Source organism: Phoenix dactylifera, unplaced genomic scaffold, assembly GCF_009389715.1.
Source record: "Phoenix dactylifera cultivar Barhee BC4 unplaced genomic scaffold, palm_55x_up_171113_PBpolish2nd_filt_p 000007F, whole genome shotgun sequence".
NCBI classification, from domain to species: Eukaryota; Viridiplantae; Streptophyta; class Magnoliopsida; order Arecales; family Arecaceae; genus Phoenix; species Phoenix dactylifera.
In genome coordinates, this window is record NW_024067666.1 from 4320057 (window position 1) to 4333211 (window position 13155).

Consider the following 13155-nt stretch of genomic DNA (forward strand, 5'->3'; position numbering starts at 1 on the left):
TTTAAAGAGAAATTATACAAATTAATAATAGTTAGTCAAGTATATAATAATCCTTGCCTCACCTAAAACTATTGTTGGATTCTTGATCACAGTAGAACTTAGTTGATGAATAATTGATTTAGTGTTTAGCATATCTGAGAAATTCTAAGACGAGGTTCCCACCTTGCAACCTCCTTTCCATTCTCTCATTATCCTCTGAGAAATTCTACACCTACGATACAACTATTGTTATTTCATTTTGATTCCTACTATATATATATATATATATATATATATATATATATATATATATATATATATATATATATATATATATATATTATATATATATATATATATATATATATATATATCTTCCTATCCCCTGAAGGAAGACATTTATTATGCTTTTTGATATAGTTTTGATAATCACAGTTTAAATTGCATCCTTTTTATGTGAATTTCTGTAATTCTTTCTGTATGTCTTGCAATTATAGAAAAAAAAATTTGTACTGCAAGCACAGAAATGGCCAAAGCCATTCAGTTGGAAAAAGATAATAGAGAATGGAGTATGCATGGGTGAAGAGTGATGTGAATCAGTCATGGGATAAATAGGAATGCCACAGAATGAAGTAGGGCTGACAGAGGTGAGGTGCATCAACAAGGTATTTGAATGGGAAACATTTGGGACCATCAAATATATTTATGTTCCCAGAATAATAAAAATAAAACGAATAATATATAAGTAAAACTGAATATTTGACGATGACATCAAATGAAATCCTTGTGCCTCCATGCATGTTTGTGTATGTTGGAGAGTTTGTGTTAAAAATGTTTAACAAAATATATGTTTTAGTATAGCCCTACAAACATACACACATTGAACTGCTAACTTCTCGAGCTTCGTTATTATACATATGCACTCCATACACACTTGCAGTTTCACATTTTTATCAAAAAAATATTTTTTAAATAACTACTTACCTTGAAAAAGAAAGTGTAACTTTTCAAAATAAGGATTGGATTCATCGAATTAGAAAATAAAAATAAAAGTACTTCAAAAAAATTAAAAAGAAAAATCTAAATCATATACGAGAAATTACAACCATTCATACATACTATAATATATGCATCTTTGCACCTCCTTCTGGTCACCTATTATATCGCGGGATTGCTACATATTTTACTACAAACTCTCTCCTCTTGTGGACGTTGACGTCCATATATTTTATGATTTGTATTATAGGTGCCATTTTGGGTTCCCTCCGGGGGGACCCAAACTCTTCAAACATAGCGCCGTATCTCGTCTCCTCAAGATGGCGCAATTAACAAGCGCCCGTGCCCTCCCCTTCGTTCTCTCCGGCCCTCGAATGCGAGGCGATATAAAAACGTGGCCTCCACCTCATCAGCCCAAAATCCCCCAATCTCGCAATCCCCGCCTCCGTCGGAAGAGCGACCGGTCCCCGCCCTCCGCCGCCGCGCCCCCTCCTCACCAGTCACCATCAACTCCCCTCTCTCGCGCTTGTCCTCCAAGGTAGTCGAGCTCTCACCTTTTCCTCCCTCGGTTTCTAACGATTTCTACGGCTAGGTTGCTCTTATATTTCCCCCTATTCGAATCGAGTGAACCCTAGTCCCACCAATGACCTCAATCCGCTGTCTTTCTTACTTTCTGAGCTTCAAGATCGAAAAGTTATTAACTTTGATAACCATTAATTTAATTTATATGCGTGATTGTTTACCCTATGCGATTGTCTCGGTCTCTTTTAATCCTATATTCTTTGTTTTGAAGGCGAAAGAATGTTGGATTTTATTATTTTATATGCTTATCCATTTCTTGGTTTGTTTTTTATTTTTAGCGGGGTAGGTTTCTTGGAAATAGATTGTGCTAGGTAATGTTAATCTTGTTCGTGCTTGGGAATGTGTTCATGGCCTCATCGGATCATTTTCTATTCGCTTTTTCTCTTTGCTGAGTAAAAGTCAATGGAGGTATGAAGTGGATTATTTGGAAAAGTTGTCGAAGGGAACTTTTGGCAATCACCTGATGTGGGTTATTCAGGCACTGGACAATGTGTTCTAGGGTTCTGTTTTTCTTCGGAAAGAAAGGAAAATATTGATGCTTTCTAGGGTTCACAAGATGCTCCGTGGCTTAGATATTGGCCATTTGCCAATTATATATCTAATGGTTATGAGGCAATGGTGGGGTCGTAGACACTTTCAAATGAAGGTATAAAATGTGTTTTGATCTTGTCAAATAACGTTGACTTACGGCGTGGAGAGCAATCGATACTTGCATTATTTTACAGTGTTTATTGTTAAGTTAAACAGCTATACATACAGCTTGGTACATGCATATAGAGATCTTTGCAGGGAATATGTGCATGTTCGATGCATTGGATTGTGGAGAACAATGAAAAGATGTAAATACTCGAGTGGATAGAGAGCACGAATCTTGAGTTGATAGAAATGACATTTTTGTTTGATAGAACAGCTGTACAATTCTTTTCAAGGCTTTTTCTATGGTGGTTTCTCTAGTCTCCATGCATACATTCTTCTTTCAAAGTTGTTTTCTACAACTTCTCTAAGTCCAGCACGGCTTATTCATATATGTATCCTTTGTTACCTCTAAGGATGTTGAGCAAGTTTTTCAGTTACTGTTTAAGAGCACATGCCAATTGAAAAGTAAGGTCTATCCAACATTATTTCCATTGTACCTATAACACATTTGACCAAAACGGTTTGACTTCACTCCTAGGCTTTAGAATCTCATTTCCAGGATTTAGGGTAGAAATGAACTGTTCTATTGTGTTGAAAATTTAAAACATCGTGTAGGACAATGGTTTAGATTAAGGGTATGAAAAGATAAGTTAATGTTCAGGTTAAGAAGCATTTTAGAGAACATAGCCTCCTTCTATCGATTTTCACATGCTTTCCTGTGGTAATTTACAATATTTATCTGTATGAAAAATCATAGTATACCGAACCGGACTGGTCCGGTATGGTGGCGAAAAACCTAAGGTATTGCAGATTCGTGCTATGCAACAAATCCACCAAGAGGTCATTTTACCAGTTAGTGTAAGTATCTTGCTGCCAATATAAATGGGAAACAAGAATGTTTTAAACCACAAGGTCTTGAAAATTAAAGCATCACCAGATTGTGCCACTTGACTCACTTCCAAGTATGCAAAAGTAATAAGCTTTTCAAAGATACTGATCAGTTAAATTTCCTGCTAGCACTGTCTTGATGTTTGTCGTTGTTCAGATAGATACCAGTGGAAGGGGATTGGGGTTGTACTTATTAGAAATTCTCTTGTTTAGTTTCGTGATAGCGAACATGCTTGTAATTCTATTAAATTATAGTAATCAATGTTGGAATATAGTGTGGTTAAGTTTGGACTTTGCATTTTTCCATGCAAAACATTTATTCTTTTCTTATTCATAATTTTATGTTATCAGCATGGAAAGATGTTTTATATTTTTGGCAGTGTCAGTAAATTTTAGAAAATTGTAGCAAATTACATCTTTTTCTGTATCTCATCATACTTGGTCTTCTTTTCAGTATTCATTTTATTTTCTTTTACTAATTCCTGAAGTATCTGCTGTGAATCATGATTAGTTACTTGTGGTTAGCTCTTGGTCCAGATGATGACATTCAGGATTTTCTGCTCTGGGAACATAGCTTTCAAGGTTTTCTCGAGCATACATGTTAAGTACATACATGTTGCAGTTTTTGCCATATCATGATGTTGCATATTGTACTTACAGTTTTCTTTTCTGTTTCAAGTTCCAGTTTCAGTGTTGCTGTGTTTCTTATTTGTCTTGTTGACGTGTGTCTTGGTTGCATCAAAGCATTGATTCTTTAACCTCCATTAATCATGTCTAATTTTTTTAGTTGTCTTACTATGTTCAGATTGTACCAGTTTCGAGCAAAAGTTGCTTATCTCGCATTGGACTTGAGAGGCATTGCTCAGTAGTTGGAATTTTTAAGAAAGGGATAAAGTGCAGCTATTGCCATTCTGTTCCAGTTATGGCTGGTGACATTCCCGCAAACATTTCAAATGGTAATGCACAACATGATCCTAAAAGGACTTTTCAGGTTGTTGTTGCTGCCACTCGAGATATGGGTATTGGGAAGGATGGGAAGTTGCCATGGAAGCTGCCATCTGACCTTAAATTTTTCAAGGAGGTTACTATGAATGTGTCAGATCCTGTAAAAAAAAATGCTGTGATAATGGGTAGGAAAACATGGGAAAGCATTCCTCTTCAGAATAGGCCTCTGCCTGGTCGTTTGAATGTTGTGCTGACTCGCTCTGGGAGTTTTGATATTGCAACAGCTGAGAATGTTGTTATCTGCGGAAGCATGAATTCTGCCTTAAAGCTGCTAGCAGCAACCCCTTATTGTTTGTCAATTGAGAAAGTGTTCGTTATAGGTGGTGGCCAGGTATTAAGGTGAGTTTTAATTAACCCCTTTAAGTATTCACTGTATCTATGCTGTTCAGAAATATTTACAATATTAATTGCAGGGAATCTCTTAATGCACCTGAATGCGAAGCCATTCATCTCACAGACATAGAAACAAAAATTGAATGTGACACTTTCATCTCTCCAATTGATTTTTCGGTGTTTCAACCATGGCATTCATCCTTCCCATTGGTAGAGAACAATATCAGGTATTCTCTTGTGACATATGTTCGTGTGCGACATTCGGCTACTGAGCTTCATGCTCTGCATGATGGGGAAAAAACTGATGGTAAATTATATTTGAATAAGTTTGAGGTTGAAAGGTTCTCATTTCTTCCTAAAATGATACATGAAAGACATGAGGAATATGTGTATCTTAGACTTGTCCAAGATGTCATAGCAAATGGTGCCCAAAAGAATGACAGGACAGGGACTGGAACACTATCAAAATTTGGTTGTCAGGTATGCCTGTTTTTCTGGTAAATGCTTGTCTACTTTTCTTGCCAGTAAATTTGTTTCAATAAAAAAACACTTTTCTTGCCAGTAAATTTGTTTCAATAAAAAAACACAAGCATCTTAAAATTTTGTCTTCCTGCACTACAGATGCGGTTTAATCTGCGAAGATCTTTTCCGCTGCTTACAACCAAGGTACTGCCTGTTATCTTGTTTGAATCTTGATGTTTGTGTCCGCAGTATGCTAGAGTTTATGATCACAAAACTGAGATCTGGAATTAGTTCAGCAAGTACACAGGTAGCAATTGCTAGAAATATTATTTGGAATTTTTTTAAAAAAAACTTGAGGATGTCAGTTGAGTGGAGAGTCAATATGGGGTATTAGAAACACATTAATAAAAATATTTTGAACATGCTCAGATGCTTCCTGGTTATTTATGTTAGTTGGTGAATTATTTGTAAATGTGCCATAAATGCAGGGTGTGTCTTGCTTTTGTAATTTTGCAGAACTTTGAAAAGAGTTTTGCTTTATCTTTTTATAGAAAATTAGGTGTTTCTATATAAAATTATTTTGTCTGCTCACAGTGGCCCCCACAACCCCCACCATATGCACCTGCTTGCAAACAAAAGCTTGATTCAACTTTAGTTGTTGTCTAATCATGATTTTACTTTCTGGATGCTATAATTTACTTATGATCTTATGATTAGTAATTTCACCGTACAAATTATGAAGAGGTTACCCGCTGCCTTCTAAGGGTCAACATGACATGGATGTACATTTTCTTGCATTTTATAGTACCACAGAATATCAGTATATGGTTGCTTTTGCAGAAAGTATTTTGGCGAGGTGTTGTTGAAGAACTCTTGTGGTTCATCAGTGGTTCGACAAATGCAAAGGTGGGTAACATATTAAGGGTAATTTGTATATCAGTTGTGATGTACATCTCCACCACCACCACCATCATCAATTTTCCTGTCCTTTATATTGAAATGTTTCTGTGATAGATTAGCTTATGAATCTAGTTATCGAATTCAATGCTCCTATATTCTTTTATATTCAAATGTTTCTATAATCTAGATTAGCTCATGCATCATTTCTATTTATCGAATTGCTTAGGTTGTATTGAGTAAGACTTGTTTCAAATGCTGGTTCCTATTTGCCAGTTTAGTTTCATGTTTTTATTGGTTAAGGAAGAAATGATATGTAATGTACGATTTATGGTGGATAAATCGGGTTATTTGCAATAACTCCCCTAGAAAGGAAAAAAAATTGCTATTGTAATGCATAGAAATCAGCCATGCATCGCTTGACTAGTTTTGGTGAAATCCCGATGGATGTTGAAGCTTTAGTAAAGGTAGTTTTGAATTCTTGAAATGATGCAAAAATGTTTGGCGATGTATATCATTAATGCAATCTTAAATCTTCTGATGGATGACATGAGAAGAAAATGGCACCAAAATGATCTTTTCTGGTTATGCTATCCTAGTGGCTTTCTGGTGTCAAGATGCTGATGAAACCTATTCTATGTTAACGAGGCCTGTTATACAATCTGCACAGCATTTGCAACATGTTGCTGTAAATGTTTCTGATGATGTTGTGTGTTGGGATACATATTCAGGTACCTTGTACCGATGGCTATTAAATTGCTAGTTTAAATGGATTTTAGGTTATTTATGATCAGCACTTCATGACTACATTGCACCTATCAGACTCATTGGAGCTCAAAAGCCTATGAAGGGGCAAGTTCGGTGATATGTGAACCATAGTTCAACCCAACCTTGCAGTTGGTAGTTCAACCCAACCTTGCAGTTGGTTAGATGGCAGCCAAGTCTGACGTATCGCAATCTGGAACACCAATATTTGAAGTTGATCTGAAACCAACAATCCAACTGTAAATGAAATTAGATAGGATTGAGATGTTGGGATCTGGAACAAAGAAATTTACTAGCTAACAAGTCGAAATAACATAGTAATTTGGAAAGGATTTAAGTTCAGTTGAAGACAGTTCAGTCATGAAGTGATTTCTAAGTGGTGGATGGTTGATTTAAGAATTTGAGATTGAAGTTTATAGGGTTTGTTGTATGTCTGTGATAACTTTTGAATCCTATACGTATGCTATGTTTGATATGTATGTTGATATTAATCTAATGTGATGCACTGTGGGATCAGGTTGGGTCTTGTCACTTAAGGTGTCAACCTGAACATGAGCTGTATTGGTTTTGTCTGGATGTAGTTCTCTTGAATCAACCAGGTTCTTGTCTCTTTTCAAGATGGCCAGGATTGACAGGTTGGGCTAGCTACTTTTGGGGGATTGTAACTCTAGTTTTTTTATAATTTGAGTTGGATAATGAATAGGAAGTCTTGCTATTAGCCAGCTAATCTTAATATATATTCGACAATTATGTGCAAGCATTTACTAGATTTTTTCAAGACCTATGTTCTGGATATGGCCATCCACAGCTTAGGTTGCTGCTGATTCGACTAATTATTTGATGAATTATATGGTGCACACGAACATCATTTGGTATCCCATTCTGGAATAGAAGTTTATTTTGCTAGTTTTGTCTTTGTTTTAACACATTCTAGCAGACAAATCTCTTTTTAACTGTGAACTGCATAGTGGCCATGTACATCTTGAGCTCTGAACCATTCATTAAGTTATTTTGTCTGGCTGCAATTCTGTGACAAATATTTCTATTCGTTGGACAGATTTTACAGGAAAAGGGTGTACATATTTGGGACGGCCATGCATCGAGAGAGTACCTTGATAGGCATGCACCTTGCTTTCAATTTATCTTCTTTACTGTAAATTTGACATTTTGATTACCATCGAATCTTGCTATCTGGTGTCATTAAATTTCTTTTTCCAGTGTTGGCTTATCATGTAGAGAAGAAGGCGACTTAGGACCAATATATGGCTTTCAATGGAGACACTTTGGTGCCGAGTATGATATAATTTTGGAAACCTGTCCAACTATCTCTGCTCTGACTTGGTAAACCTCTAACCTAGAATCACATATTTTGCAGGTACACTGGCATGCATGCTGATTACACTGGAAAAGGATTTGATCAGCTATTGGATGTAATTGACAAAATAAAGAACAATCCAGATGATCGTCGCATCATTCTCTCAGCTTGGAATCCTTCGGATCTCAAGAAAATGGCCCTTCCTCCTTGCCACATGTTTGCACAAGTTAGTGATTATGCAGAAATTTTAAATATATGAACCTGATATTTGCACCACTGTAGGTTTTTTTAGCTGTTGAATTTGTTATTCAGTAATCATATTCAGGTTTTGTATGCTTGTTACTTTTTTTTAAAAAAGTAAGGACAAGCACAATCCATTGGGAGCAACAGTGTCAGAAATGAGCTATTGATATTTATACTTTTCCCAGCCTTGACATTACTGCCACATCCTTTTCTTGTCTGTAAAGCAATGCAAGATTAACATTGAAATGTTCTTAGAAGACAATTAGTAACTACTCTTTTTAGCATGTAGAATGCTAGCAAATGCATTGGGAAAATTAACTCCAGTTGTTTTGACTGCTATGCGTCATTTGCTGACTAGAAAATTTTATTCCTGGACCTTGGTTTTTATAACTATTTAATTTTTAATTCCTGGCCCATGTAGAAGGTGCATAGATATTGTATATTATGGACTAATTGATAATTGGAACTTGGGCATGAATTTACAGTTAAATGGCAGTCAAAACAGGCGGCAGAGTTTCATTTACCCAAAAGCATCCATATTTTGTTTCAGTCCGCCCATCTGAGAATCCTTGTCTGCTGCCAATTGCAGTAAAATGCCCATTTAACACATTATGAACATTAAGGTTTTCACCTTTAGCATAAATCAATAGTCTCATCTATCATGAATGCTTGATAATTTGCTTGTTCAGGTTATTCACTGGTTGGAAACCTCTCCCTCTCCTTCCCTCCCTCTCTCTCTCTCTCTGTGTGTGTGTGTGTCTGGAGGGAGAGTGGAATGATCTCAGGGACTTTAGAAGCTATGTGAAAATGATATTTGAAAACATTTTCTTGCTGTGGGATGACTTCGGTCACACATGTAATTTATTTTTATTTATTATTTTTTATTTAGATTTCAATCATACTTTTCCAGTGCATGATTCCTCTTTCTGTTTCTATCTATAAAAGTTGTTGTTTCTCCCCAGTTTTATGTGGATAATGGTGAGCTATCATGCCAAATGTACCAACGGTCTGCAGACATGGGTCTTGGTGTGCCATTTAACGTTGCGTCGTATTCACTTTTGACATGCATGATCGCTCAAGTTTGCGGTATGTTATCTTTGTTTTCACAGAATTTGTTGGATTGTTTTATACTTAAGAAACTGGTAACTTTAAATATTCATGAGCTGCCTGGGTATGATTATATTTTGATGCCAGCAAGTCAATACATCCGAATATGATTGTTAAAACTAGCTATCTATTATTATGGATGATCCACATGTTAGAAACTACAGAGTTATTAGAGTGCAGTGAACATTTTAAGAAGAGTATATAGATGCTTTTGATATTTTGGGAGGATCTTTGGAAGTTAAATGTGCTGAGGTGTTTATTATTTGGAAATAATGCATTGTTGATAGATGGAAATGAAAATGAACTGAGGCCCTAGACAAAATTGATGGTCAAGAGATTATAGTCATGATAATTTTTGTTTGCCTTGGATATACTGTACAAAATAATAGGGGTAATACTTATCTTGAAGAATAATAGTTGGATAGATGAAATTGAGAGGTTGTCCTGGATGTTATTGACTTTGGTGACTTGAGGAACAATGCTTTAAAATAAGGCCCAAAAAGTATTGTATGGTTTGGAATCTTAGGTAACAAAAAGAACATGTGGTAATGCTCTTGATGGGAGCTCTTACAGAAAACAAAGATCTGGGAATATCTTATTAACATTTTGCTGAAATTTTCAGCAATAAGAAACACAACCATGCCCTGGAGGCAATGAACCATCCCCAGGTCGATGAAGATCCAACACCCGCCTCCTTCCCCAGCCCCCCCTCCCCCTCTCCCAAAAAAAAGGAAGTGGTGGAAGGAAAACAAACTTAGAATCTTATCCAGTTATAATGCATCTTGTTCAATTTAATGGACACAACATAAAAAAATAGAATTCATTAGGGGGGGCAGTTAATAAACAGAAAGAGGATGCCAGAAGTTGTAATTGACCCTCTTTCTATTTTTCTTTTTCACCTTTTCCCCCTCTCCTTTCTTCTTCTTCTCTTTTTGTTTCTCTTCTCCTCTTTTCCTTTTTTCTTGTTTTTGGTCTTTAGCTTAAGTCTTCTGAATGATTTAGTTATCCATTTCTCATTTGATAAATCCTGGCTTTCAATTATTAGCTTGACATTATTTGTTGTACTCTGATACTTTTCCTAGTTTCTGTCTCTATATTAGCCTTGTCAAGGTTTGGATTTTCTGCTTGGCAATATGATTATTTATGAAATCCCAGGGGAAGAGAATATTGGCATGAAAAAACAAAGAAAAATCAAATTGGAGTTCATTGGCAAATCAGAAGTTGAACATGGTGGACTACAAATAATCAAGATACTACTGTCTTGCTTTCTAGAGAATGCTTCTATGACTCTTTCCAAATGCCTACTGAACTATATGGAATGTCAAGTTCCATTCTTTTGTAGCTCTATCACACTGCAGTTGTGAGCTCTCCAAGCTAATAACCAACTTTGTATGTCTTCAGACACCAAATTATAACTCTACCAAAACTTGAAGCTTGCCACAATGTCCAGGTGAAGGAAAGAAGCACGTGATTCATGCTCTCATCTTTGACCGAAAACGTGCATTTTCATTCAAATTTGACACCCTAGGATTCTAGATGACTAGGCAATCAAAGGCTTGGATCTTGCAGGAAGCCTTAATGTTCCAGCAGTAATTTGCTCCCTCTAGTATTTAGGATCCTAATTATACCTATCTAAAGAAGCCAGTTTAAGCATAGATAGAAATGAGATATTATGGAGTTGTCTTTGGAAGGTCTGAAGGATGCTTAAAGGTGTTTACTTTCATGTTTATTATCTACCTTTTGGTATGAACTCTATTCCTTGCTTTAGTGCATATTCCACCTTATATTTAGTTGTTCAAGCTATCATCTACTTCTATCAGTATTTTTTTAATTATTTCTATTTTGAGATTTGGTGGGCAGGTGGGGTTTTGGGGGGGCAATTTATATATGTGCTGATGAAAATCTCCTTGGTTCTTGCTTTTCCCCCGCCTCTGCAAATTAGGTTATGGGGTCCAACCAGGATGCATAATGCATATAGAACCATGGATGTAATCTGTTGTAGTTATTCGAAACCATTTCCATATAAAATCGTACTGATGAGATTGCTACATATTAATGACCCTTTTCCTTTATTTTGTCTAGATACATTTTTTTGTCTCCTTGGATGGACCAGTTCTTTTTGTTATTATTTTGATTTATCGTTTTTTTTTTCTGGATGCAGATCTTTTGCCTGGAGATTTTATCCATGTTATAGGAGATGCTCATGTATATAGAACTCATGTGAGGCCTTTAGAAGAGCAGCTTCAAAAGCAACCAAAACCATTCCCAGTGAGCAATGCTATGTAAAATTTTCTAATAATAGAATTAAGTAGAATAAAAGAAGAATTGGTTGGTCTGAAGTTAATTGTAGCCTTCCAGATATTGGATTTTATATTACCACTCAAATTTTTGTTCATTGAACACAGATTCTGAAGATCAACCCTTTGAAGAAGGAAATAGATTCCTTTGTTGCATCCGACTTCGAGCTTGTTGGGTATGACCCTCACTACAAGATAGAAATGAAAATGGCAATATAACGCCTTCAGCTTTGGAGTAGAGAACTTGTCTTACTGTTCTGCATATTGTGGTCAGAAGCATAGTTTATAGAGGTAACCACTCTTTCACAGCCTTATTTGTTTAGCAAGTTATCTTAATACCGCCAGTTAATCAAAAATCAGTTATGAACTTTATATGACGAACTCAATCTAATAATAGCGGGTCCAATACAAGTTGGCAAGCTTGGGAGAAGGTTCTTTTGAACTTGCTTTGACTGAGAAAATGGCTTGACAGCCAGAAAACATATCCACTTTTTATATCGCAAGCTTTGGCTACTGACCAAAGGCTTGGGGCAGGCTCTACCTAAATAAAATTTATCGTTGCATCAAAATAATGACTTATGTTGACAAGAAGTATCATTTCTCAGGAGAATATTATAATTTCCATGGCTCACACGAGGTAGAAATAATTTTTTAATAAAATATTTTTTATGTCATGCTTTCCCCCACTTGTGTCAGGTATAGCTGCATGCCTATTTGTCGAGAGGCCCTTAAAATAACAATCAAGAGGTCTTTGCTCCATCGGCACATATATTTCTAGAAAGTGACCAGCTTATAAGTTTCTGAAAGTTGATACTGAGAGGTGACTGAAATTATTCTCTTTGTTTTGATTTCTGAAAGTTGATACTAAGAGGTGACTTTTGACATTTTTATGGGTGGAACTCTGGCTTTCTTTTTCAATTTGAGCCTATCTGTGAGTTCTGATGTCCCAAGGAACAAGAATGTGTCTCTGTGCCCATCTGATCTTATCTAGTGCCTTCCATGCACTTTTGTGTTGAACAGGGTAAATGTTTGTGATTGTATGTCTAATATTTGCCTTATTTAAAATCTAATGAGCTTCCATATTGTTGAGATTGAATTAATTAGGTGAGTTGCCCAACTGTCACTCATATGTTACTGAGGGGCATATATATATATACACACATACACACACACATACATCCATACATACATACACATACATCCATACATACATACACACACACACATACATACATACATACACATATATCCATACATACATACATACACACACATACATACATACATTCATACATACACATACATCCATACATACATGCATACATACACATACATGCATATACATCCATATACATACATGCATATATAGAGATATATACATACATACATACATACATACATGCTTACACACACACACACACACACACACATATATATACATACATACATATGTATATATATGTGACAAGATTTGAGCATCATTAATAACTTCTACAAGAAAAAATAGCTAATACTACTAGAATTAAAGAATAACATTTGACGGCATGTATTAGAATAAAAATTCTTTGATGTGCTCGCCATAGAAAATAGTATGGCACAATTTTTTTTTTTTGCCACCTCTCATGCATCTTAATATAGGAACCAAGAGTT

General features: G+C 35.8%; 1 protein-coding gene across 3 annotated transcripts; it reads left to right on the top strand.

Annotated features, from left to right (window-relative positions):
* Nucleotides 1–1276: 1276 nt before the first annotated feature.
* Nucleotides 1277–12587, top strand: LOC120103784 (putative bifunctional dihydrofolate reductase-thymidylate synthase). Of its 3 annotated transcripts, XM_039115802.1 has the most exons (13): nt 1313–1513; nt 3619–3681; nt 3887–4425; nt 4500–4899; nt 5041–5085; nt 5722–5787; nt 7601–7662; nt 7762–7836; nt 7919–8084; nt 9064–9187; nt 11370–11476; nt 11614–11796; nt 12202–12587. In XM_039115802.1, the coding sequence occupies exons 2-12, from the start codon at nt 3619–3621 to the stop codon at nt 11722–11724; spliced, it is 1758 nt and encodes a 585-aa protein (XP_038971730.1). In that variant the 5' UTR covers nt 1313–1513; the 3' UTR covers nt 11725–11796; nt 12202–12587. The 3 variants fall into 3 exon arrangements, with proteins under 3 accessions (XP_038971731.1, XP_038971730.1, XP_038971732.1); XM_039115803.1 differs by lacking the exon at nt 12202–12587 and having other exon boundaries at nt 1277–1513; nt 11370–11490; nt 11614–11707; XM_039115804.1 differs by lacking the exon at nt 3619–3681 and having other exon boundaries at nt 1316–1513.
* The last annotated feature ends 568 nt before the right edge of the window (nt 12588–13155 follow it).